General features: G+C 31.4%; 1 protein-coding gene across 1 annotated transcript in view; it reads right to left on the bottom strand.

The window, feature by feature from the left end:
* LOC107448934 (angiotensin-converting enzyme) overlaps positions 1–26,267 on the bottom strand; it is a 53,734-nt gene extending 27,467 nt beyond the window's left edge. Inside the window, exons 1-15 of the mRNA XM_071183788.1 lie at positions 26,112–26,267; positions 23,898–24,198; positions 22,108–22,272; positions 20,561–20,663; positions 18,443–18,586; positions 16,501–16,692; positions 15,488–15,585; positions 14,191–14,360; positions 12,845–12,969; positions 11,857–11,955; positions 10,551–10,695; positions 8,445–8,543; positions 6,044–6,166; positions 4,302–4,479; positions 544–686 (exon numbers count right to left, since the gene is read on the bottom strand). Of these exons, the coding sequence (XP_071039889.1) occupies positions 544–686; positions 4,302–4,479; positions 6,044–6,166; positions 8,445–8,543; positions 10,551–10,695; positions 11,857–11,955; positions 12,845–12,969; positions 14,191–14,360; positions 15,488–15,585; positions 16,501–16,692; positions 18,443–18,586; positions 20,561–20,663; positions 22,108–22,272; positions 23,898–24,125 (2,012 nt within the window). The 5' untranslated portion in view covers positions 24,126–24,198; positions 26,112–26,267. The remainder of the gene's footprint in view (positions 1–543; positions 687–4,301; positions 4,480–6,043; positions 6,167–8,444; positions 8,544–10,550; positions 10,696–11,856; positions 11,956–12,844; positions 12,970–14,190; positions 14,361–15,487; positions 15,586–16,500; positions 16,693–18,442; positions 18,587–20,560; positions 20,664–22,107; positions 22,273–23,897; positions 24,199–26,111) is intronic.
* Between the last annotated feature and the right edge of the window lie 204 nt (positions 26,268–26,471).

Genomic DNA, 26,471 nt, shown 5'->3' on the forward strand with positions numbered 1-26,471 from the left:
TCAGAATATCCACTACATCTCACAGTTCATGTTTGCAAATGCTGGAACTTATGGACTCGGGTCAAACTACGAAAAACACTTCAATAACAAAATGTACCACTGGTCAGATTCACTTCTTTAGGGGGATGTCAGGATACTTTTGGATAGAAAGTGTGCATTATTTATTTATTTGTTCATTCATAGACTGATTCTCAGATTTACTGATTCACTCATGAACTAATATAACGATTCCCTAATTCTGAACGAGTGTGCGGACTCCTTGGCTAAGGAAGGCAGAGGTGCCGACCAACCTTACATCACCATCACGCTTGCAGACGCAAATGCAGTTGCAAGACACAGACTTCCCGCTAATTCCTTCAGGAAACCCCTCATTACTGACTTTGATTGTTCCAGAATCTTAACATCAACAATTACAAGACTAAGAATAAACCACTTTAAAGGGTTGAAAATTCTTCCCGACAAAATAAGAACTTATATTCCCTGCAAGAACTTCACCGATATCCAACTTACCCCGGATCACATTCTCGAGTGCCCAGCCCTTACCTCATATGTTTCACAACTGGGTATGGTGCCACTGGCTCCAGAACTTCATGAGATCCTCTACAGTAATGATGTATTGGAGCTTGCGGATGCAGTTTTGAAGGTAAACGAAGCCATTTAATTGTCCTTGGACACGATAAAAAAAACTAATTCTGAAAAAAAATTAAATTTATTCTTCATATGAAAAAATGTAACCTGAACTCTCCGTAGTGATTTTAATTGATATTATTGATTTTGAAAAAAATTCTTAAATTTTGACACATAATTTTCGTGCATGTTAGGAGGCACTCGAAGTTTAAGAAATATGATTCGGAGAGAACAAAATTTACATTTTTTGAATTGAAATAACGACTTTAAAAAAAATTAAAAATTATGAGTTTATATTTCATTAGTTTCTATTCAAAGAAGATAAAACATTTACCTAAAAAATGATATTCCTTTGCTTATTATAATTTATAGCATCATCAGCTGCTGCAACCCTATCACAAATCGTAACAATTTAATAAAACGTAAGTCTTCAACCAAACACCTGCAATGTATTATCTTTTCTTGTACTGACAATCATTCAGAAAATGTTGTCGATTGAATTTTTTTATCACTTGTAAGATAGCGGATTTTTTCGCATTAAAGGTTATTTAATACTGATAGCTGTTTGTTATCCTATGCAATGTTTTCCGCATTCAAAATACAAATGTTTTAATAAGTTAGTTTTTTTCTTATATACTGAACTCCTTTTATATATTTTTCCATTTTTTAAAAAAAATGTTGATGTTTAGGAAAAACTTAAGATAAAAACTTTCCTTTTAGTTCCTTTAACTTCAAGTTGTGTTGAATTTCAGATATTTTTTTGTGTTTAATGTTAAATTTTTTAATTCAAAAAAATATAGACAAGAAGTGTAGGATATTCGGAATTCATAATTTAGAAACGCTACTTTAGTTTGTTTTTTACGAAATGGAATAATTTATTTTGGATTTTAATTCATAAATTGCCTCATTGAAGATTTGTGGATCTATGTTGTTAGAATGATCTATTTACATGTTGTTGAAATGATATACCAGCATACAAAATACAAAAGAATGCATGTATTTTCATAAAAATTTATAAACCTTTCATAGCTTTAATAACTCAACGATAGGGTACAATCGCTTTTTGTTAGTGTATTATTGAAGTGTATTTTGTGTTTGTATGTTTATGTACTTTTTCTTAGAGTATTACGAGCAATTTTATTGAAATAATATTATATCGATACTTCTTTTCAATTGCATCACTTGGTATCGATAGTTATATATACTAATTAGGGTTTAAATATATTTTAGCATAAATATAGGACAATGGGCGGTATTTAATTAAAGTTTTTTACTTCTGTCTTCAACTGTTTATTGGATATTGTCAAACATAATATATTATGTTTTATATTACGATTTTATATTACGATTTTATAAAATCAACGAAACAGAGACATGGCTAATTGAATTTAAAATTTTAATAAACGAAAGAAAGGAATGAAAATAGTACGTTATAGGAACTGTTTACAAAACAAATATTGAAATGCGTGTTGCCAGATGCATAATTATAATACTAATACTAAAACAAACGAATCTGCTTAAGATTAAACTGCACAAACTGTACGCAATGTTAATTGATTGCTCGATTTTCAACAAAACATGTTGTCCTAGGACTAAATTAAACCACAGAGTACAATTGTTTTTTGTGGCTCTCAAACAGTTTGATAAATTTTTAAACACGATGTTTAAAAATTAATCAAATACTACTGCAATTAAAAATTGATGGTTTAATATTTCGTTTCTCCTATTGATACATTAAATCTAGTTTCAACGTGTATAAATTCTTCTCATAAGTAAAGTTTATTTTATTCAAACCATAATAAACTAAATGCAACTTTCGCCATTTTTTTAATTGCATCCCTTCTGTTTGTTAGGAAATCCTTTGCTTGAACCTTTGGCATTTGTCAACCTGATATACTTATGTAAGTACCAAAACTAGAACATGGAGCAAACTAAAACACAAATCAAAATCGATTATGAAGTATTACTCTAGACAACAATAAGCTAAAACTTAAACGAAATATAGTAGCAATGCTGTAAAAGAGGAGAATGCTATTGATCCTTTTTTTGATAGTATCAGTGATATCGATGCTTTTTCGATTTTCTTTCAATACTATGTCACTATATACACGATATCACTTTTTCAGCTTATTTGTTTAGTTATTTTATTTCACGTGTGGCTTTTTTCTAGACTGTTAACTATTAAAAAGCATATTATTTAAGATTACCGTTGCAATGAAAATTAATAATTATAAATTTCAACTATCATATAAAGAAAGAATAAAGATGAAGTTATGAATCAGAGAATCAACGAATCAGTAAATTAGCGAAAGAGTGCCTTAGCGAAGGGAGAAATCAACGACCGAGTGAATCAGTTTATAAATAAATAAAAAGAGTTTATAAACTTTCAAGGAAAGGCAGTCATCGACTTTTTTTAATTTCTTAGGAGAAATGTCTAACCTTTAATTTAATTCCATACTACTTCAGATACGTAAACAAATTACCAAACTACGTAGGGTACGGTAGCGAGAAAAATAAAATAATGAAATTTTCGGATAAAGTTCGTGCTGTTTCTGAAGTGCCAAGACCTACAAATGGGAATGAAGCTTGAAGATTTCTTGGCGTAATCACTTATTACTCACGTTTTCTCCCTGACTTTTCAACAATGTCATACCCTCTTCGCAGATCGTAGAAATAATGTAGATTTCAATGGACATTTTCATGTGAATCAGCATTTATAAAATTGAAAACTGAACTATACTGTAACCGTGTTTTAGTAACATTTGATCCAAATTTGCCTTTTGTGCTGACGTTGGATGCCAGTCCAGTAGGAATTGCTGCGGTTCTAAGCCATGTCGTTAATGAGTAAGAGAAACCTATTAACTATCTGTCTAGATCATTGATATCCTCAGAAATGAACTATAGTCAGTTAGACCGTGAAGATCTAGCAAAAATTTTCACATTTAACAAGTTATACAATTACAACTATGAAAGAAGCTTCACTCTGGTTATGGACTCACTGGAATTTTCGAACATAATCGAGCTTTACAACAAATGACATCACCCAGATCACTTAGTTTGTTCTAAATTTATGAAAATAACAATGATATTATTTAGAGTTTAACTAATGAATCATATAACACAAGAACTAGACTCATGACTCATGCCACAGGGGAAAGTGTTACAGCTTCTGTTGGCCGAAAGTGAACTGGAGCATCAAAGGTAGAAGACTTATTTAGCTCCATAGTTTCACCTGCTGGCATTAGCTGGGCATAATGGAATGGCCTTCACGCCTAGGGTGGCCCTACCAGGAGCTAAGCTCCCGACGTACTTCGCCCATTCCGCCCAGTGGCATCCCCTCGCCACGGTGAGAAAATGCCAACTTGAGATGAGACTTTTCCAATGCCAATGAGACTTTTCTTTCTGGACATTTTTGGACTTATGGAATCGGTCTAATTAGGATGGACCTCTTGGGGATTAGAAACAACAACAACAACAACAACACAACACAAGATACAAGTCAAAATTATTCAATGATTTTATAAATATTTTTATTATTTAAAACAGAGTACTTAGTAATAGCTTTTTTGTGTCAAATATGGCTATAGTAGGGAACATCATAGAAAGATTATTGCTGAAACATAAATATTTCTTAAAGATGAAAAATAAGTAGTTCTAATGAACTATGGACACACCATTGGATTATCACTTTTCCAACCAATGGTTTCATTTTTGTTTTGTTCTTTCAGCCAATCATACAAAGGTCTGAAGTACTCCAAGATTGCAGATGAGTCCATTTTGTCAGTTTTTCCCTTTGTTATCACTTTCATGGCTTCTCTCCAAGATACAGAACTACCCAATTTCAGTGTGTCACTATAATATCAAAATAAAGTTTATTCGCAAATATTCCAATTTATAATTTTGTTGTTGTTGTTGTTATAAGAGTGATGAATTTTACTTCAACATGATCGTTTGAGAAAAACAAGAACAATAATGTGTACCAACGTACCAGTTGAATTAAGAGAATTGAAATAATAGTTATTAATGAATGAAATTAAGAAAAATATCTTTATTTTACTTATTATTTTTAACTCTTCCTTCTCGCTTCCGTCAAAATGACGAGGTGAATTTCACCTTCGATTTTTCGTGCATGTGATATTTCTGGGCTGGAGTGTTAAAACACAACGTTAAAAAAAATTAAATTGTTATATTTCTCATCTATTTCTTATATGCCCAATATCATGTTTATTTCTCAATTTATACCCCAGATGGCAGTAAAAGACTATTACTAATATGCTTAGAGGTAGTTTATTTTAAATTAGATATCAGTATTTCAAACTAAATATTAACTCAAGAATTAAAAATGAATACATATATTGTACATACACTTAGTTTACATAATTGCTAAAAAAGAGAATTCCTACGATTGCTCGTTTACGCTAAATACAGGGTTACTCATGATTCCCTCCGGAATTTCGAAGCGTTATAGTAAAAAAAAACGAAGACGAATATGGCAAAAAAGAATACGTGAAATTATTCCGAAAGTATTCAAGTTTTAATTTAATCAGTTGCCGGTAGATGGCAGTAGCATGTACCACTGAAACCAGTTGTAGTAAAGAAAAATGGCTTTTACAGGCGGAGGGAATTATGAATAACCTTGTGCTTTCGAATTTCTTTGAGCTACTACGACCTTCTAAAACCTTCAGTCATTGAGATCAGAGAAATTATCATTTTGTTTTGAAAAACTATCATATAATAGAACAATTATTTTACGAAATTCTTAAATTGAAACACATGCCACAGAAAGGATAACAATGTATTTAACTTTGTTACGTACTAAGATTAAAATTAAAAATTTCCCTTAATTATAAATTCTATACAGTCATTAATTATTGCTCCTAAACATACATTTAAAAGTGAATTTTAATTATGTTTTAAAATTTAATACAAACTTTCAGTTTCATGTAAGCGATAGGTCTCAAAATAATTTATTTTAAGAAAAATTTAGCTTGAAAAAGGAAACTTTTGACTCAGAAAAGGGAAAGACGTATTCTGTGCTTTTTAATATATATAATAATTACATAAGACTCAATGAGACACCAATGTTAGATGTATGATTTAAGTACATATTATCTTTAGAATAGACTATAAGTTTTTTCGTATGTAAGTACTTTCGTATATAAGTACTTTCGTACTATACATAAATAATTAAAAGTACTTTACACTCACGTTTACAAAAATCAAAATTGAAAATGCTGATTCATATATTGGTGTCATAAAGAAATATTATGTGAACGACGTGATGAGCTAGTGTGCTGTGAAAAGTTTCTATGGTAATAGGAAACTAAATGTAAATTTCGTATTTAATCATTTATTCAATTAAAAAAATTAAGTTAAAAGTTTTGCGACTAATTAATCCCAAGTTAATAATGAATACCTCAATAGTTTTCCAGCTTTCTTATTTTGGTATATATCACATTGATGCAAAGGTCCTTTATGGCCAGCTTCCTCACACAGCGCTTTGTGAAATTGGAATTGGATTACAAAGCTTATGAAATACCTTGAAAGAAAAAGCAACATATGTAAAAAAAATATCATTAAAAAAAGTATTATTTAACGCACAAAAAATATATTTTTTAAAAATATAAAATTTAAAAAAAAATGTACAAAAAATATATTTAAAAAAAATATAGAATTATTACAATATTTAATTAAAATAAGGCCGATTTAATGAAAGTTTAATTTATTAAGTTTTCGTTGTAGGCTAAATGAAGAAGCTTAACTAAAAAATGATTTAAAGCATTTTAAAAAAGGGGGGAAGACAGAATTATTCTGTTTTTGTATTAAGTTACAATGTAGAAACGAAATTAAAAGAATCTTTAATTAAACTTAAAGATTTTGGAAATTAAGAAATACTAGTTTCCTTACGTACCATTTAACCTCGAGATGTGAGAATAAGAGAGGGTGTGAGTCGACGTTCATATTTAGTGTAAATGGCGGAAAAAACTCATATTAAAACGTAAAAAGTTTTTTCACTTCATTAGTTCCAATTTAATTTTAATGTTAAGGCGAAATTGCACAATTTTTTAAGTAAATCTTAAGTTCAGATGTTATGTCAGAAATTTAAGAAAGTTTTTGTTAAAAAAGTGCAAACGTATGTTTTCCTCAGTATTCTAAAAGCTTATTTAGCTTTTAGCTTGAAATGGAACTAAAAAATCGTCTGATTCAAACTACACACTTCTGCTCTTTCGGGTCGCGCAGTGGACTGATCGTTTAGACACGGTTCCCAGCAGATCACCGAAGTCGAGCATCACTGGCTGCGGTCAGTGTGCTGGTGGGTGACCACTTGGATCAGTCTGCGTAGGGACCGAGGGTGTGCGGTATTAGTCCTCGTACTGTGCTACCGTAAAGTGCTCGACTTTGCGTGCAGGTCGTCGGGCTACTGAAGCGGGGGTTGCATCCCCTCTGCAGAGGATCAAAATTGTGATGGCATGTCTTCGGATCATCCTCAGGGATTTTTCCCAGACCGTCGCCAATAGCCCATTGTGCAGCTCTAGTGTGACGTAAATGAACTACAACAACAACAACAACAAATCTGCTTTCGGACTGAAAACAAAGGGGCGCGGCCTAATTGAAACATATTTTGATGAAAAATGGTTCGATTTAAAATTTTTTTTTGTTTGAAATCTTATTGCGTCTGTTTTTTTTTTAAAAGTCAAAGTCGAAAAATCGAAATTTTTGTCACTTTTTACCAATTTGAATGTCCTCTGCACCCTTAATAATTTGCAACAAGAATAAAAGATATACTAATTAACCCATTCCATCTACTCTCACCTTTCTTACCTTTCGTAAAAGTTATTCACGTTGAAATAATTCTGAAATAAACAATAATATTCTTAACTCACTTTTTTTCACTCATAAATACACTTTCGCTAAAATTGTGTCACTTTGCATTCGATTAATGTTGATACAACATTGGGCAAAATTCATTTTTTTGAAGCAATCTTTAACCTTAAGCAAATAATCTCAAGAAAGAAAAGCGGAGCCGTAGTAGCTCATGGGACAGAGCGCTCATCTCCCGATGAGGTGAACCGAGTTTGAATCTCAGCGATGGCTGGTCGAAACGAATTCCGCACCTAGATCGCGCGGCTCTCAGCGCTGACGTAAAATATCCTCAGGGGAAGACGGAAGATTGGTTAGAGTTTACTTGTCGCCAGGCTAACCGTAACAGGTTTTCGCGGTTTTCCTTTTCCGTGTAACTCAAATGCGGGTTAGTTCCATCAAACAGTCCTCCAAGGGCAAATCTCTCCTAATACTTAATAAAGAAGTTCCCTTATTTCCTGGATTAGATTCAAAATTACAAGGCTATGAGGTTGAACATTGACAGTCGTAAGCCCGAAATTGGATCGACAATCCAACGACGGTTATAAAAAAGGAAAGAAAAGCCGTAAGACATTATCTGATTGAAAGCTACATTAGCTTCAAAAATATCCTGATGAAAATAAAAGTCGACATGTTTCAAACACTAAAAAATAAGTACCCATTCTCCAGACTTGCCAGACGTGAACGAAAAGGTACAATAGTGATTAGAAATATAAAATGTAAGACAAGCCTTGAGAATGGGTGCCTATTTTTGAGCATTTGAAATATGTCGATTTTTATTTCCATCTACGTACCATCTACGTAATTTTAATATTTATTTAAAATAAATTACATAAACTAATATTTAAATACCCCGCGGAATTTGAGCGATGTTTAAAAATCACTGAAACCAAAGTTGAACGTGGCGGAATTTGAATAATTTGCAATCTAATGACCGATTAGTAATTTTAAATTACCTGATGTAAGGAACATTTGACGGAATATGATACTTTGCTGCAGGATCCAAATCTTTTTCCGTTCTTAAAAGAGGAGGACAGACACCTTGGTATTTAAGCCTGTAACACAAATACGAAGTCAAATAAATAAAATGTTTTAACAATTATTAATTCAATTCTAATGGTATCCTGTATAACATCACAGCACTTTTTGTAACAATTATTTGGAACATTGGAAATCTAACCTAAGACTGGAGATGAAATAGGCATACAATGTGATCCACATTACTTGGTCTCAGACTCATTGCTTTCGAAATTTAACATAGGGGGCGAGTAGTTTTCGACCATGTCAACCGTCATCTATGAAAAGGTACCCCATTATAGAATCGAGTTAACACGCCTTATATACTAGTGAATTGGAATTGTATTTTTGTAGTGGTAGATACCCTACAGTTCTCCCCCACCAGAATTATATCTGTGATAGAATTCGATGAATGGATACCACTAGTTGATTCATTGCAGTTTTGTGAGAAGCTGTATTAAGTTCACCGTATTTTTGATGATCGTGAGAGCTGTATTAAGTTCACGGTCGTGGTTGCTCCTATGTTGCCTTCAGCAGTCGAGTGTGTCGGCCGACGTTGTGTTTAATCGAGACAGAGTAGCAACAGGGCGAGGAGGTGGATAATGTCGCAGTCACAAGTAGCAAGCCAACTGTTCAATGTGGACCATCCATCGAAGTAGGCGTTTTCAAATCGAAGTGGGCGTTACTGTCAAAGTAGGCGTGTTCGCGTCACGTCCACCAATGTGGGGATAGGAGCTATCGACAATGTCAACCGTCATCTATGAAAAGGTACCCCATCACAGAATCGAGTTAACACGTTTTATATACTAGTGAATTGGAATTGTATTTTTGTAGTGGTAGATACCCTACAATAGCAATTACAATATGAGTAAATGAGTTTCGTAATATGTTTTTCGAAAAATTTAGAGAGTCCCTGTATTTCGTTTTTCGCCCTTTGCTCTGCAAATATATTAGTTAATCTCGCGTTAAAAAAAGCAAAATCAATGAATAACGGAATAAATAAAAGAATAAATAAATGAATGAATGATAAGTTTTAGTTTTAAAACTAAACATTTAACATTTAACGTAAATATCACAAATGGAGAACTAAGATTCTCATAATTAAAACTACTAAAAATTATATACGTTTATGCAAAACGTAAAAAAGTTATACGTTTTTATGTTTCCAGGTGGTGTGTGTTTTGCAAAGTCGTTATAAGAAAGTCCCTTTATTTAGTTTTTCGCCCTTTGCTCAGCAAATGTATTCGATAATATCGAGCTAAAAAAGCAAAATAAATAAATGAATGAATGAATAAATAAAAATTTATTAATTTTGAACACGCATGGGATTGAATTACCAGTTTTCGAGTTCAGTTCTCTAAAAAGAACACTGAAATAATATCGATTCCTTACTACGCTCATGTCATTTTTACACCATTAATCAGAAATCAATACCGATAGCAGCCCCAACATTCTAAAGGTGGGTCGGATGACTGTATCGCATATTGTGTATAATTATTTAAACATATCGGTTTGGTAGTATTTTAAATAAGTGTTAAGACGTGCTAAATATGAATGCGTTTAGAATAGAACAGCACATCGAAATCTGATTTAACAGGTATTCATGATTTGGACTTTCGTTGTTGAATAGTGGCTGTTTAGTGCAACTTCACTCTAATGTTGACGACTCAGAAAAAAAATGGAGTAAAAAGTTTCGAGAATAATTCAACAGCTACATCAGAATCGTTATCTGCAGCACTTAGAGTAAAGAACCAGCATTAGCACGACTTTACATTCATTTTAAATGTCCTCATATGATCTGCATAATCAGTTAACATAATCTGTGGTCCAATTTTACTATCTTTCTTATCAGTACTGAATGTTAGCCTTGCTATAGCTATTGTATTTCTGACGCTATCACACTTGTCCACTTTTAATTTGTGTAAACCTTTATCCTAACAGGTTTTGAAATTACTCTAAGCATAGAGCTACTACTGTTGTTTTACTCAAATAAGGAATGCAGAAAATAAACTGAATTACAATGATAGAAAAGTGCTTAAATATACCTCATTTCCCACCAAGCTTTGTTAAGTTCGGTTGTTTTTATTGAGCCATCAAACACTTTCCATCGCCACTTGTCAATCAAGAAACCAAAAGGTACGAATGCTATTTTGTCAAGAGCCATGTCTAGGAGGTTATTGATTTCAGTCTCTGAAATTGTTCAAAACACATCCATGAATTTGTTTATGGGGTATGTTAAAAAATATTTTACATGAGAAGTTTTGTAACTTTACTGCAAAAAATATATGGTCAAAACTACTAGAATATGGTAAAATTTATCGTGTATCTGGCTCTATGAGAATACTAAACTGCGCCGCTTTGGTGAGGACTTTGGCAAGGACCAAAGGCGCTTTTGGTAAAATTAACAATAAAATATGGTTTTATTACCATGCTATCTGGTAGTAAATGTCGTAAAATTTAGTAATTGTATCATGATACATTAGAGAATAGCATAAAGACCATTTATTTTGCGAAATGTGTTCTTCAGTTTAGCATTTTTAATAAATCTGTGGTAATAAAACTACAATTTCAAGAGGCAATCTTTAAATCGTTTTATATTATTTCATTGGCTAATTCTCTTTATTAATTCATTATTCAGAATGAAATCCGCTCACATAATTATTAATTCACATCCTGATTTAAAAACAGTATAAATATATATATACAGGGTGTCCCAAAACGACCGCATAAACTCTGCACAGCTAGATTCCTCGTTGGGAGTACATAAAAACTGCCCAACGAAGCGTTCCTGTATGATTCATAGTTTACGAGAAAAATACGAAAAACAAAGTATGACGTCACTGCCGGTGCAAGAAAAAACACTTTATTGAACTTATCAACAGCAGTATACTAGGCACAATTTAAAGCAGATGTTCAAAGTGTCCACCGTGCATGTCGAGGCAGGCTTGAGCACGCCGTGGATATGTCCAATAAAGAGTTTTTTTCTTGCACCAGCAGTGACGCCATACTTCGTTTTTCGTATTTTTCTCGTAAACTATGAATCATACAGGAACGCTTCTTTGGGCAGTTTTTATGTACTCCCAACGAGGAATCCAGCTGTGCAGAGTTTATGTGGTCGTTTTGAGACACCCTGTATATATTAGAATTAGTGATGTCACAATTACATGTTTTCTTTATCATTTTTGTCACAATTGAACTTCTTCCTCCAAGCGACGATTGTGCCTTCTGATTATTTTTGTACACCCGATTTTTTCTAAACGTGCTATTGTTTGATTTACTGTGTGTTTTACTGATTGATGCAAGGTATAAAAGTAACTTTTGGATAGTTAAATAAAAAGCTTGTAAGAATACGTTTATCATGAGAAGCATTCTTGAGGAGTCCTATTTTTTCCATGTGATCTGGGGTAGCAACTGATAGAGCTAGTACATCCCCCACTGCTTCATGGAAGCCTGGAAAATTAAATATTATAATTGTTTGTTATTATATTATTAATATATTGTATTTAAAATTAACATTTGTTGTTAATTTTTTTTAACATGAGTTTAAAATTTTATTAAGCGAGCATACAGGTGCAATTAGAAAAATTATCGTTATTTTTATTCCAACATTTTCAAAGTAGACCAGCAAAAAGTAGTAAAAAGCTTCATTACGTATATAAATATTGTTTGTTTAGATATTACATGCAATGCCATGCATTTCAATCAATTAATAACATTTAAATTGTAAAATAAGTGAATTTTAGGAAGAATATTTTTATAAACGCACCTTATTGATAAATTATTATAAAAAAATATATATTTAATAAAGAGAAACATTTTACTAAATAAGCCAATAGTTTAATTTTGATTTTCAATACAATGTAATCTATAAATATAGTTTTTATATTAATGTACATGGAATATTTGAATTATAAGGCGGAAANAAGTTATTCAGGGTGATTCGTTATTTTTTTTGCGGACTGTACATGGAATATTTGAATTATAAGGCGGAAAAATTTAAATCGATTTTTTTAAGTTATTGCTACCCTCCCTTATATATTAGAAACCAAAAATCAGAATTCATGTAATAAGGGTATAAGGTTTTTAAAGTTATGCATGTCATAAGATAATTTGTATATTAGTTTTTAACTAAAACCATCACCTTCCCCAATCATTAGTTCAAATTTGAAGTTACAGTAAATTTGTTGCTTTTTAAGCTAACGAATATCCGATGATTAGATCCAAAACTGATAAGGAGGTATTGTTTCTTGACTTATTTCACGAATTTTTTCAGAACTTTTTTTAAAGTATTATTATTTTTTTAAAGTTCTTCAATTAATTATCTTGCAAAATACATTACCTGAATTGGCGCCTTTTTTAAAAACAACTGGCTGATTCATGTACTGTAAGTAATATTCAACATGCCCCATTTCATGGTGTACTGTAATTAAATCTTCCATGTCTACTCTGGTACACATTTTTATTCTGTTAATACAAGGAAAATTGTTTATGTGAACCATTATTTATTTAAGTAAAAAAAAAGATAAAACATCTGTGGTTTTTAGGGGTAAATAAATTGCTTTTACGAGGAAAAGTAGATGGATATAGTTATTTATATATATAATGCTTGTAATTTTGATTTATTTTTTAACGAAGAAATGTATATCCAAAATAAGTATAAAACGTTTGCGTTTTTTTAAAGAACTTTTCCTTTTTAAAAAACGTTTGACTCGTAATTTAAACTTTGGACCACTCTCCTGAATAAACTATTAAGACCATATTTCCCTGATTGCGGGGGTCAAAAATCTGAATCCGACGAAAAATGGAATGTTTATTTAGAGAAAGCACGTTTGTGTCTGATTTCGTAACTTAAAATATCGTATGCACTAATAAATTAGCCTATTTAAGGTAATCTTCTCAAACCAGATTGAGACCTAGAACGTGAAGATACGATCATTAGATCAAAAGCTATTCAGGGTGGTTCATCTCAAATTTTGCTGTTTCCCCCCCCCCCTTATGTAATATTAATTTTACATATTTTTTAGAACAAATAAATGTCTAGGATTTTTTTAATAATTCTTTTTATAGCTTATAATAAATTAAACAACTAAATAAGTTTATAAAATGAATCAATCAGTGCTAAAAATGCATGTCCATGGTATGATAAAAAATATGCAGTATATATTTGGAGGTTTGTTAGTTGAAAACTACGATATCAAAATGTACTAAATAATTCATACGTTTATTTCATCGTAGTGGAATAAACCGTAAATGAATATTTAAATGAATACAAAAGAAAAAATTTAATAAAAAAATAATTATTTTAGAAAATTATCTGAGAATTTTGAATGAAATTAATTAAAAAAAAATAAAAGTAAATTTTATGAAAAAAAAAATTTGTTGCAAAAATTGCTTAATCTGATGCAGATTTTTTTAAATATAAGTGAAGCGTATTTCCAAATTTCTTACTCTAATTCTAAATTCCTTTTCATTTTTTGCAAAAAGAAAAATAAATAAAAAAAACCAAGTTATTGTTTGTTTATGAATTATATCTATAATCGAAGATATTTTCATTAAAGTGTAAAAAAAAAAATCAGGTTCTACACATTTGAGAAATGAATTTTAGTAAGTTTTTTTTGTTGTAGTTTTCTAAAGTGATAACATAACAAATAACTTCCATTATGATTAAAAAACTCTCAACTTTACCTGACGTCACCCTTATTGAAGAAGTTCCACGCAGATGCATGACACACCATGTCTCTGTCGGTCGGCTTTTCAATGATTGATTTTTTCCAGAATTCTGCAGGCATTGGTATCAAACCAAGTGAGGTGAAGAATTCTTCAGAAATTTCAAACATATCTCGTGCATTCATTTTCTAAGTGTAAAATTAGATAAAAGGAAATGTAAGAAGCAGTTGCAAATGTTTATTACAAATCTTCGTATAAGCGTCGCCCTCTGTGTGAATATTAGTGATTAAAAGTTCAGTTTCGCTTCTATCTGAATAAAAAATTAAAAATTATTAAAAAATTAAGAACGTGTTGAATGATAATATAGTTCTATGTTTCTGCAATTTTAATATGAGCCCAAGTTGAAACTGTATGACACTAAAAACTGTGTTACTTTAAGACATAAAAAATACCCTTTAAAAGGAAAATATGTGTTTTTGTATATTATTGACTGAAATTTGTAATTATGTTTTGTTTACCATGTGCTACATTCCATAAAATTTACATTTTAGCTTGGCAATTTTACACATTCTAACTGCATACAATAACAGTTCACTGACAAAGGAAAGACGCTTTCATTAAGAGTGGAACCGTTGCCTACTTGACGATTTTCGTGATAATTTTGGTGACTTCCCGAAGTTTCTAAGCTCGAGATTCATCAGGAAGCAAAATATCCAGGAATTCACTATTACCTTAGTGTTTTTCTTTCTTTTTTTCTTCTCCATTTTGGTTTTGATACATGAAACAAGCAGGATTTTGTTTGTACGTAATTTAATCTAAAAGTCAGGAAAAGCGTTTAAATTTAATTAAAGTGCTGCTCATTTTTTTTAATACTTGTCTATACGATTGGAGTTCCTCTAGTACGGAAACAGGGTTCAGTTTACTTCTTTTTAAGTTTAAAGCAAGTTCGAACGGTAGTATGGTTACAGGTACTAATATTACAAAACAACAATCACCAATATTTCTGAAGAATACATAGGCAAATTTCGTTAAATTATTCCTTAAGTGAATGGAGAGTTTTGTAGCCAAATTTTGAAATTTCCTTTTCTATGTGCTGCTTTAAAAAAACATTTTTTTTACTAAATGCGTGACTATTTTTATTACTGGCAAATTCCTTAACTTTTAAATGAAATAATATTATCCTATAATCAAATTTATGATCGATCAGTTTGCTATATGATGTAATAAAATTTGGCCTCCTATTAAGGTTTCAATAAATTTGCATGAATGTTCAACGAAAGTGTAGTAATTATTTGAAATTGAAGATTTTAGATACCTTTTCTTTCATGGCGCCAGTAATGTCAACAGCTTTCTTGCTTGGATATGGAGCAACAAGTTTATAAATGTTTCCCCAAGTTTGAGCCCACATATTTCCTATTAAAATATATATTTAAATTTTATTTATTGATTTGATGAGTTTATACTGGGTGTAAAAAAAGTTTAGAAGCTGTCAAATATCTCGAGAAACATACATCGGATCGAAAAAGTGAAGGTAGTCACATTCAATATTTTTTAAAAACTATTCAATGATAACAAACTCGAGCTTCACACTTTACCCTGAGGGCGGGACGGGGGGCAATTTTGAAATTTTGAATATGAACCCCATTTTTATTACAGATTCGAATTATCGAGAAAAAAAGTAGCCGTATTTGAATTGTGGGTTTATGCATTTTGCTTCTCAGATAAATAAACCAAGAAAAATTAAATAGGTAGAAGCTGTTTAAAATGGTGAATCTCGAGGCCCATCAGATTAAGAAGATAAAAATAGACAGGTTGAAAAAACTTTTTTAATCATTTTTTTTCGAATAAAAAAAGAACTGAAACATTTTAAGATTAATTTATTTTTATTTTCAATCTGTTAGGTATCGAGTTACCCACATTTTGAACAGTTTGCATCCCTTTTAAAATTCTCGGTTACAGCACCATCTGCGACGCAAGATGCTTAAATCTGTAACTCAAATAGGGTTATTTTTTCTGGAGAATCCAAATCTGCACTAAAAAATATGGGTTTATATTAAGTATTTCAAAGCTGCCCTTTTCCTCTACCCCGGGGATAAGGGTGAAAGAATGAGTTTGGTATCATTGGACAGCTTATAAAAAAATTGAATGTATTTGTATCACTTTTCAATCCGATGTATATTTCTCCAGATATTTGACCATTTCCAAGCTTTTTTACACGCTGTATAAATTTAGGCAAGTCATAATTGAAACAGTACACACTTAAAAATATTTCTCAAGAATATATTCACAAGATTCAATTATTTAATTATTGAATGAAAAGAATTTTACCCAGTAAATGAGCTGGAATCGGACCATCATGCTTGATATTGTTTCCTCCATACTTTTTAATTAGTTTTTGTCGCACATAAGCGTGAAGTTGTTCGTAAAATGGTTTGATTGTTTTCCACAGTTGATCGAACTCGTCTGTGATATTGTCACTTTCAAACTCTTCTCGCCACATTTCGCCAGCATCAGAAAAACCTAATAACAGTTTATTTTGATTGAAATAAGTGATACTATAAAAATGGGAAGTGACATACAAGTTGTTCTGAAATGATCACACCTCATAGTTTTAGAAATCTTTTAAATTAAGTAAATAAGTACACACATTAGCTGTCGCAAATTAATATTTAAGTTAAGAAGAAGCAGAAACGCTATTAAAATCCGCCGTATTACTAGGAAAGAAAGAAAAACAAATTTTTTGAAGTTATACTTCTTATGCGACTTCCAACAATGTTGTGTTAAACGTTTAACGCTACATTTTTATTGGCCGGGAAATCACGTGGTAGGATCCAGTTTTCCCTCATTCATTTCCATATTGTTTTGGTTCTCACTAGCATAAAAATAATAAAAGTCATAAAAGTATTGTTTTTCTATAAATATTTTTTTAGTTTGTTTTGATACACATATACTTCAATAGGGTAGTATTTTTTATTTTCAAATTTAGTGGATAACAATTGTAAAAAATGAGTGAAGACAATCCCACGGACAATGCGACGGATTTAAGGTTATGCCAAGGTACGTCTCTTGTGAATATCAATTGATTGTTAGGTTTTCTCTTCTGAAATTACATTAATGACGCATTCACATACATTATTAATACAAATACATTTTCCAGGGCGAGACGATGAGGCAACCACAAGCACTTCCACTGGTTCAAGAGGGAAAAATGCGCAATATTACCGTGATTACAGAGCACGGAAGCGAGCGGTGCAGGAAAAAGAGTCGTTGAATAGAACTAGTGATCCTTCTACGACTGCTGATTCTTCTACAATTAACGTCGCAGGTTGCAAAGTTTAACTTCTTCCGCGCGGAGAGACACCACGCACTATTCTTTTTAAAAAATTTTTAATGGCAAGATTTTAAAAAACAGCTGCAGCAAAAAATGTAAAGAACCATATAGAGAACAAACATAGGGAAAAAAACATAATGAGAAAAAAAAAAACATGGAGAACGAGATGGAAGCAATGTAGTGATAGTTCATAAATCCAAAAGGCCCCTGGTGTCCCAGTAAGGTCCCCAAGAATACATTTGGTAAAAGCTCAACAAATAATAAGATGGTTACCACACACGAAACAGTCTCAGATTACAGAGACTGCAGATAGGGCTTGAAATAATGCAGCAACGGTGCAGATGTTTCGGGAAACAGTCATGGCCTGTGGCGAGCTTGAACACAGTGGCCAGTTTATGGTGGATGATTTTAAACTCGCCAATAGCCTAGGGCTATTTTGAAACTACGGAAAATTCAAAGGAAAAATCTGGTAGCAAAACCATTTTGGTTCTGAGATAAAACTTGGAGGTGTTTCCAAAGCTTTAAACTCCTCTCTCTATCATCAGCAATCAAACAGGTTTTTATATTTTTCGGCTCTTCAGTACGCCGCTTTCAGGTATCTTAGCAAATCTGATCCAAAAATTGATTTAACGTGATAACTAACTCAAGTCTTAGAGCTGTAACGTTAACACGCTATGTTCAACCACGTGACCAGACACAGCATGTGATTGGTTGCCAGTAGTTCCCAATTAGGATTGTAAATATTTCGCGATTCAGTTTTTGTTTCCAATTCAATTTCGAAATTGCACTGGACGAAAGAATTTGTTATTCTATGCATGTAGAAGGGAATAGATGTTTGAATTGGACGTATGTTATGGCATGTAATGTAAAATACGAAGCCCCTTTGTTCAAGAATAAGATAAAATTACCTTTAAGAATCGAAAATAATAATTTGTTTACCATTCTTGCAAGCGGCTTCATTAGATAAATCCACATATCTAAGGAAGCTTTTTTTCATTTTTCTTCCTGTCTCGTCTCGCCACTGTGACCAAACATGCTTCAGCTCGTAATAGTTGTCGGATTCCTTCAGAATTTCTGTTAATTCTAAAATTATAAAGGGACACATAGTTATAAGATTAAAAACATAAGATTTATTATTAATCTCCAAAATATTAAACTCAATAGCGCAACAGTCTATAGAGGGCCAAGGCCTTGACTTTGGGCTTTGGCGTGCAGTAGCAGATGTACCGGTCGCGTGGTCAGCCGAACGAGAAATAAATTTATTATTATTATTTTTACTTTTGGCTGGAAAACAAAATGCAGGAAACAGAAGTAAAACAAGTATTTTATACTTATAAAAAAGTTTAAATCAATTCCTGCTCAGGTTAACAAGGAATATTTTTTTATTTTAGTTACTTTTTATTAAATTATTGCAATTTTTCCTCCCATATAAAACTAAAATTAATTAATTAAATTTAATTAATGAATTAACATTTGAAAAAGTGGTATTAACATCAAGTTTCAGCCACTACAAGTTTAAAAAAATGTATTTGAACTTGAATGGCTGAATAAAAAGTATTTTATTAACGATTGCAAATATCAACAAATAGAGCTATAAGTTAGAAATTATTACTGATGTTATTTTTAAAATATGTGAAAAACCGAATCGCTTATAGTAAAATCTAATATATATAATTCTCTTACGTGGCTCCCAAATTTTGGTTGTATTTCATTTCCGCCGGTGGTAACGTTTCTTTGCTTTGTTTACGTTACTATTTCTCTTAGATGGCGAATCGACCAATGATTGCCGCTAAAAATGTCACATGTCAAATCTAGTTGAGGTGGTCAACATATAGCGCTTTTAAAAACGGAGACTGAAATAACCAGAGAGCATCAGCTGCGGCAATCTCATACTATTAAGCTAGCCAGAAGTAAGTAGTCTTTGTCGATAGATCTCTATTTTAGTATTTTGTCGAAAGCGCTTTTTTTTCACGAATTTATATATTACGAATTTATTTGACGATTTTTGATTTATATCACGAATTATACTATAGCACATTTCTAATAGGTTTAACGAATTACATGTCATTTATTTGAATTCAAATTTATTTTAATAACTTAGTATTTGCTAAAATGATGTAATTTTTTTTTAAAAAAAAGGTTTTTATATGGATTTGAATGATTGTTTTGAATTCGTAGAATTTTGTGCATTTGCAATGTACCTAAGTTAGTAGCGAGCGAAGCGAGCTTGGTTTGCGAAGCAAACCATATAAGATTGCGTTGCAATTTTTGGGGGTTGGCGAGCGTTAGCGAGCAGGGAGCGCAGCCTACTTGTTTAAAATAATGACTAATGCTTAACCAATTAGAAAATTCCATTTCGCGTCTCGTTTCGTTTTTGGCATTTAGCATTCAACATCCTCGACTTTGGCATTTAGCATAACATCCTCGACTGCTTGGGGCTCGCTCTTGCGGACATCCGTGATAGCCCACTTCTGGTGCTTGATTTTGCTAGGGTCCACGGTCTCTTGGATTTGATCTAGCTGTCGCCAGATCCTGAAGGATTGGACACAACAACAACAACAGCATTCAACAATTTTCTAAAAAATTGGTTTCGCAATTAAATTGAAATTTCCAAAAAATTGCAAATGTTTTCTTAACTAATTGTTTAAAACTATTATAAATAAATAAATAAAATGAAAAAAAGTGAAAAAATTTCCGGCAATCTTGAATTATAGATTGCCAAGTTCATTCAAGAGAGTTAAAAATGAATAAAATCCTAGCTTATGACGAATTATTGGTGATGGACGATAAGTTTTATCGACTTATTTTTTCCTATTCCTCTTCGGGAAAAGTACTTAGGGTAAAGAAGGAGATTGTGAATTAAAGAGCGAAAAGGTGATTTAGTGCTTTCAATATTGTAGCAAAGTTCTGTAGTAACAGTTGAAAGTTTCAGAGAAATTTACCGCCGTTTTTAATTAAGAACAGAATATACATTTTATCTACATATACTTTAAATAAATAAATGAAAACTTTTTTCAATATTTTTAAAACTTATCTTTATAAGATAGAACTTATCACCTGGTTCTATTGATAAAGTGCATGGATCTAAAAGAGATGACAAATAACTGCAAACTTTCGCTTTTGCGTACACATCTTGCATGTCAGCAATTATGTTATTCAGCTACAACAGACAGAAAAGTGATAAGATAAAGAGGATGTAATTATTTAGGTTTTTGAAATCTTATCGATTTTTTTTATGCCATCGCACATACTTACTTAGTTAAATTCTTTGTTTATTGCTTAAAATTGAGGTTTAGTAATATTATTTAATATAGATAAATAAGAACATCTCTTAACATAGCAAATACTTCTGCAAGAATGAATGAATAAAAACAACTTTTAGCATTATAATTTTTCTTAAACATATTGATATTTTAAGGTTATAGCTTCACCAATTTATGAGAATAAATGTCTAAGGTAAAGCATAACGCATGTTTTAATTGTAATTTCCATTCATTTGCACAAATAAAGCGTTACATAACGCGCCCAGAAAAAAAATACTAAAAACTACAACAGTATAAAGCTTCAGTGGTTTTTATAATTAAAAAAGATTCCTAACCGTTTCATAGAAGTAGCTGAAAAGAAAGGCATTAAAATACCAAAAAAATAAAAAAAGAAATTGAATAAATGATAAACTAATAAAATAAACATGTAAATAAAATAAACAAATAAAATGAATTAAATAAACAACGTAGTTAATTAAATGAAAGTAAAAACACGTTAATACTAAATAGGGCCCAAAACTTGGGAATTTCACAAAACTTTTTACTAGTAACACTCGAATTAATGCAAATTATTAAAATTAAATCATGAAGCCTGAAAACTATTTTACATCTCACTAAGTCATTCTATAGAAGGACAAATTCTCATTAAGCAAAGCATTTGTTGTTTTGTAGAATGTTAGATTTTATACATTGACAATAACATATGTAATTAGAACCCCCCCCCCAAATTATAGCAAGCACTTTACACTTTTTTGATATTTGATAATAGTTTAGGTTGTATTGCTAACATTAAAAAATATTTGGACCAATGCAAGGTTGAAAAACAAAACAGAACGCTATTAAGTTATCATTTTCAGCATAAAATGAATAGCATTTAAAAAAAAATGAACTGAAACTGTCGCTTTAATTTGAGGAAATTATATCAGATAATTAATTGAAGTAAACATATTAAAACAGTAAACATATTACTAAAGCAGTAAACATATCACTAAGGAATTCTTAAACTATAAAGTTTTAACTTGAAGTCAATTGATGAAGATTTGTTTGAATTATAATTTCGGAAAAAATGCTTCTGAAGTTTCCTGGGCAAAGGCAGAAGTGAACTGAAGAGATAGTGAAAACATTTAAAATTCGAGTACTTATTTTTACTTTTTTGTACTTTTTTTTTTCAAAATTTGAGTAGATATTTTTTTTACTAAATTTTGTGTTATTATTTTAAGTTAAGGCCTATTTTAAGCAAAGACAGAGAAAAATAATTTTCCCTAAATCCTGGCTTGGCCTAATAGCTTAAACTCTGTTACATATCTATTCCAGAAAGCTTTTACTGCTTTTCAAATTCACCTCATTGAACTTATTTTCAGATAGAGCAGCTGGTCCTAAGACAGATAATACTCTGAACCATCTGTAAGCTGTTTCGTTTTTTCCTTTGAAGTTCTTCCATGCGAATGAAGTGGCATTTTTCCAGGTTTGCTTGGCAAATTTCGCCCTCTCTTCTGTCATTCGCAACTAATAAGAGAAAATAAAATAATGAAACAAAATATTTTTGAGAGCCATAATAAAATATATCAAACTCATGTCACAAAATTTCTCCTTAGGCTTAAAGATATTGGCGATCTATTCAAAATAAGAACAGAAACAAATACATAAATATGCATATTTTTTTATAATCAAGTTCTTATCAAATATATAGGTAAATATGTAGGTTGTATAGTAGGTGCATAACTTAAATTCTTCTTCTTAAATACTACATGCATGCATACCACACACACAACTCTCTCAAATTTTCTAGTAACTCTATACATCGATTATTTTTTGAGCCTACAGGGTGAACCATAGTCGCTTTGAATTTATTTATTTTTAGAATCCTTTTTAAAAAGTTTGCACCATAGAGCAGAAAAGTGCACACATTAGATGTCAGAAATTAATATTTGAGAGAGGAAGAAGAAAAAGCGTTATCAAAATTTATCGAATTACTACTTAATTACTTTAAAACCTGTTTAGTTGTCTGCTAAACTGGGAATTGAATCAATGATGACACTCTGTTTCTTCAGATATCCCACTTTCTTTACTAGTAATTCGATAGATTCACGATCAGAAATTCCCTTTTGACGATTCCCTAATTTCCCATCAGAATTTCAGATCACTTCAGATTTTCACTTACTTTTGACGATTTAGCAATCCTTGAACAGTATTTTGTTAATATTGAGAATAATTTCGTTATGAAAAGTGAAATCTCGAATTTATGAAGAAATCTCGAAATTCTTTCCTCGGTTTTTGACGAAAATTACATCATCGCAAGTGCATTGGGGGAGATTGTTAACCTGAATGATGAAACAAGAACAAAGGCTAGATGATCAAAAATAAAGTGACGGGACAAGCCGATAGCTCTATATGGTGGTTAAGGAGTTGACCTCGTACTGAGAAGATCACGGGTTCGAATCCCACTTTGGTCATGGGTGTAATTTATCTCTCCGTTCTATTTGTTCTTCCTCTGGTGTTGGGTGACATTGTGATTCGCCATCAAGTGATTTTTAGAAAAGTTGGATACATTAGGCACAACGAGATTTTTCTTTGTTGAAAAAGCTGGAATAACGAAATATTTTTCAAATTTAGACCAAATTTGCTTCCTCCAAAAAGTGTTATTTCGTCACTTTGCCTAAATTTTTAGTTCTGAGCATATACCAGGAAACGGTTTCGTCAGAAACTGCGAAAATTTTGTGAAATTTGAGTATCCATTTTTTTTAGTGTTTGGATAGCGTTTTCTTCCTTTCTGCCTTAAATATTAATTTGTAACACCTAATGAGTATACCTTTCCTTTGATTTCATTTTTGAATAGGGTTCTAAAGATATAAATTAAGAGCGGTCAGCACTTTGTGTTCAATACGTTATGAAAAAGTGCTATTGCAAAACACTCTCCGATGAGGTATCTATAATTACATATTGAGCAAATAATAACAATAAGCGAAGAATTCGTTGTTCCAAAAAAAGGAAGAATCTATAAAAGAGCGAACACCTTTAATTTATTTCAAATATTGACTTACAACAAAAGTCATAAATTTGTTTTCATAGTAATTTTCATAATATTTGGAAGTATATTAATTTCATAAAAAAGTACGAAATATAATACTTACATATTCTTTCTTATTCGCTTCGGTCAGATTACTCTGGTAGTTCCATGATGCTATTGCAGCTCGATTATAAATCTTTTCTGCCAAACGATCGTTATTCTGAAGAAATCGAAGAGCTTCTTCCAAGTCTGTGTTGTCACCGCTTACGTATTTGTCTTGCTTACTTAGACAGGCTGCCGATGTAGTTGCTGCGAGGGAGAAAACATGCAGAAAAAGCAGTGGCAATATCATGATGAAGATCTTGGTTCCTAATGTCTACAATTTTTCAACCGTTGTTTCATCCAAATCAGTTTGAGGTATACTTCTGTAGAAAAATGTCATTATATTTCAATACGTATAAACAGAAAAAGAATACGTAAATGAAATGTTAATGAAGATGTGGTGAGATGGAAATATGTCAAAACATTGCTTTTGGTAAAATACGATGCTTGCCATTAACGCTTCATTTCTGCTTAGTTTGATTCATATCTTCTTTGCACACGACAGATCAAGTCTCATTAATAAATTTTTATACATGTACGTTTAAACGTTTATACTTATTTCCAGCCTTTTGCTTGATATTTCTGTTTTTAATCCTTGTTAATTGTTAAACTTGTTAGAAAAAATATAACGTGGGCCGATCTACAGGAAAAAAATATGCTACTAATGAGTTAAAGTTAGTTTTGCTGAAAGCACCATATTTGAATTTTGAACTCGACACAGAGTTTTTTTTCGGAATTCAAATTTGTATGAAAGTTATTGCCATTTTAAGTGCTTTTTGGGAATTTTCCTCAATTAATTTTGCTTAACTTTATATTTTGCTTTGTTGCACACAATTATATAAGACTTGAAATTACGAAGGAGTTCTTAAAAATGTAGAATGAAATAAAAAAATACGCTTCGATTATCAGTGCGAAAATTATTAACTGNAAAAAAAAAAAAAAAAGAAAAAGGAAAAAGAACCATGTTAACCGATGTACTGTCTGCTGAAATGCAACTATAGAGTAGAAATTTGACGTGCTGATCGGTTCATTTTCAATTATATTTTTAACGAAGATTTTTAAGATTCCTATTTATTGCTATTTAAGTGTTTTTTGCAATTTTTTCTTTAAATAACAATTATTCATCCATTGTTGTTGAAAAAATTATTTCTCTCACATTGTTTATTGTGTCACATATTCAGTATTACTTAGTTCCGTTTTCGTATTCTGTATTACTAACTCTTTGCATATACATTTGATTATTTTACAAATCAAGCTTACGATTAACACATTAATAAAATGTGCTTGCATAAAATTATAAGAATTATGTAATTTCTAAACAAAGTAATCCTTTTTCTTATCGACTTCATAAAAAATCTGGTTACATAAAACGGTTTATGTCTATTGAAGCCGATTCTGAAAACAAAAGAACGAAAATAGAACACACACACACGAATTTGCGAACGGAAAGTGAACGAATAGTCCCATATGTTGCATATAACATGTAATATCTAAAATTGTTCTTGATTTATAGCGCATTGAAATTGCATACTTCTCTAGGAATCACCCTGTATAATAAGGGCTTAAGAAAGTTTTTTAAAGGTGGTGGTTGTAAAACAAGCATTTGCTGTATAAAAATGGGTAAGAAAGGTAGATAGCATGTGAGAACGAGCTTATACAGGGTGTCCCAAAACGACCGTATAAACTCTGTACAGCTAAATTCCTCGTTGGGAGTACATAAAAACTGCCCAAAGAAGCGCTCCTGTACGATTCATAGTTTACGAGAAAAATACGAAAAACAAAGTATGACGTCACTGCCGGTGCAAGAAAAAAACACTTTATTGGACATATCAACAACAGTATTTGCATATCTTTCAAGACGATAATGTTTAAAACGTTCGCCGCGCATATTTTGTTTTAAATTGTGCATAGTATACTGCTGTTGATATGTTCAATAAAGTGTTTTTTTTCTTGCACCGGCAGTGACGTCATACTTTACTTTTCGTATCGTACAGCTACTATGTATCGTACAGGAACGCTTCTTTGGACAGTTTTCATGTACTCCCAACGAGGAATCTAGCTGTGCATAGTTTATGCTGTCGTTTTGGGACACCCTGTGTAATGGAATAACTAGGACCATCGTAGAAAAGGGTAATTTTTAAAATTTTTTTCTCTTCTCCTGTGTATAAACTTCAAGTCAATTAAGCCTAGCACTTAAATGCGTAAATATAAACACAGAAATTAGGTAAATACTCACATTGGCTGTAATTATATCCTTTCCTTCCCTAAGTTAATACATAATTTTTTTCCACTTTTGTTTGTCTGATTTTTCTGTTGCGATTTAAAAACTATTTGAAACCGTGCACTTCTCAATACTTTTGAAACGAAAATTCATTTGAGTGTTTAGATAAATATTAAGTTTTTATTTTTTTTTATCAGGACTTTCCATGATTATCTCTAAATGTGAGAATAATCGACTATTGTTCGTTTGCTTCTACTGTTTCCTTGAAGTAAAGTTAAATAACTTTGATGATTGTTTTTAGATGAATTAAAATAAAAGTTTTATTTATAGTAGACACTACAAACCTAATCGTTATCTAATTTTAAAAGTCTTACT

The sequence above is a fragment of the Parasteatoda tepidariorum genome, chromosome 7 (assembly GCF_043381705.1).
Source record: "Parasteatoda tepidariorum isolate YZ-2023 chromosome 7, CAS_Ptep_4.0, whole genome shotgun sequence".
NCBI lineage: Eukaryota > Metazoa > Arthropoda > Arachnida > Araneae > Theridiidae > Parasteatoda > Parasteatoda tepidariorum.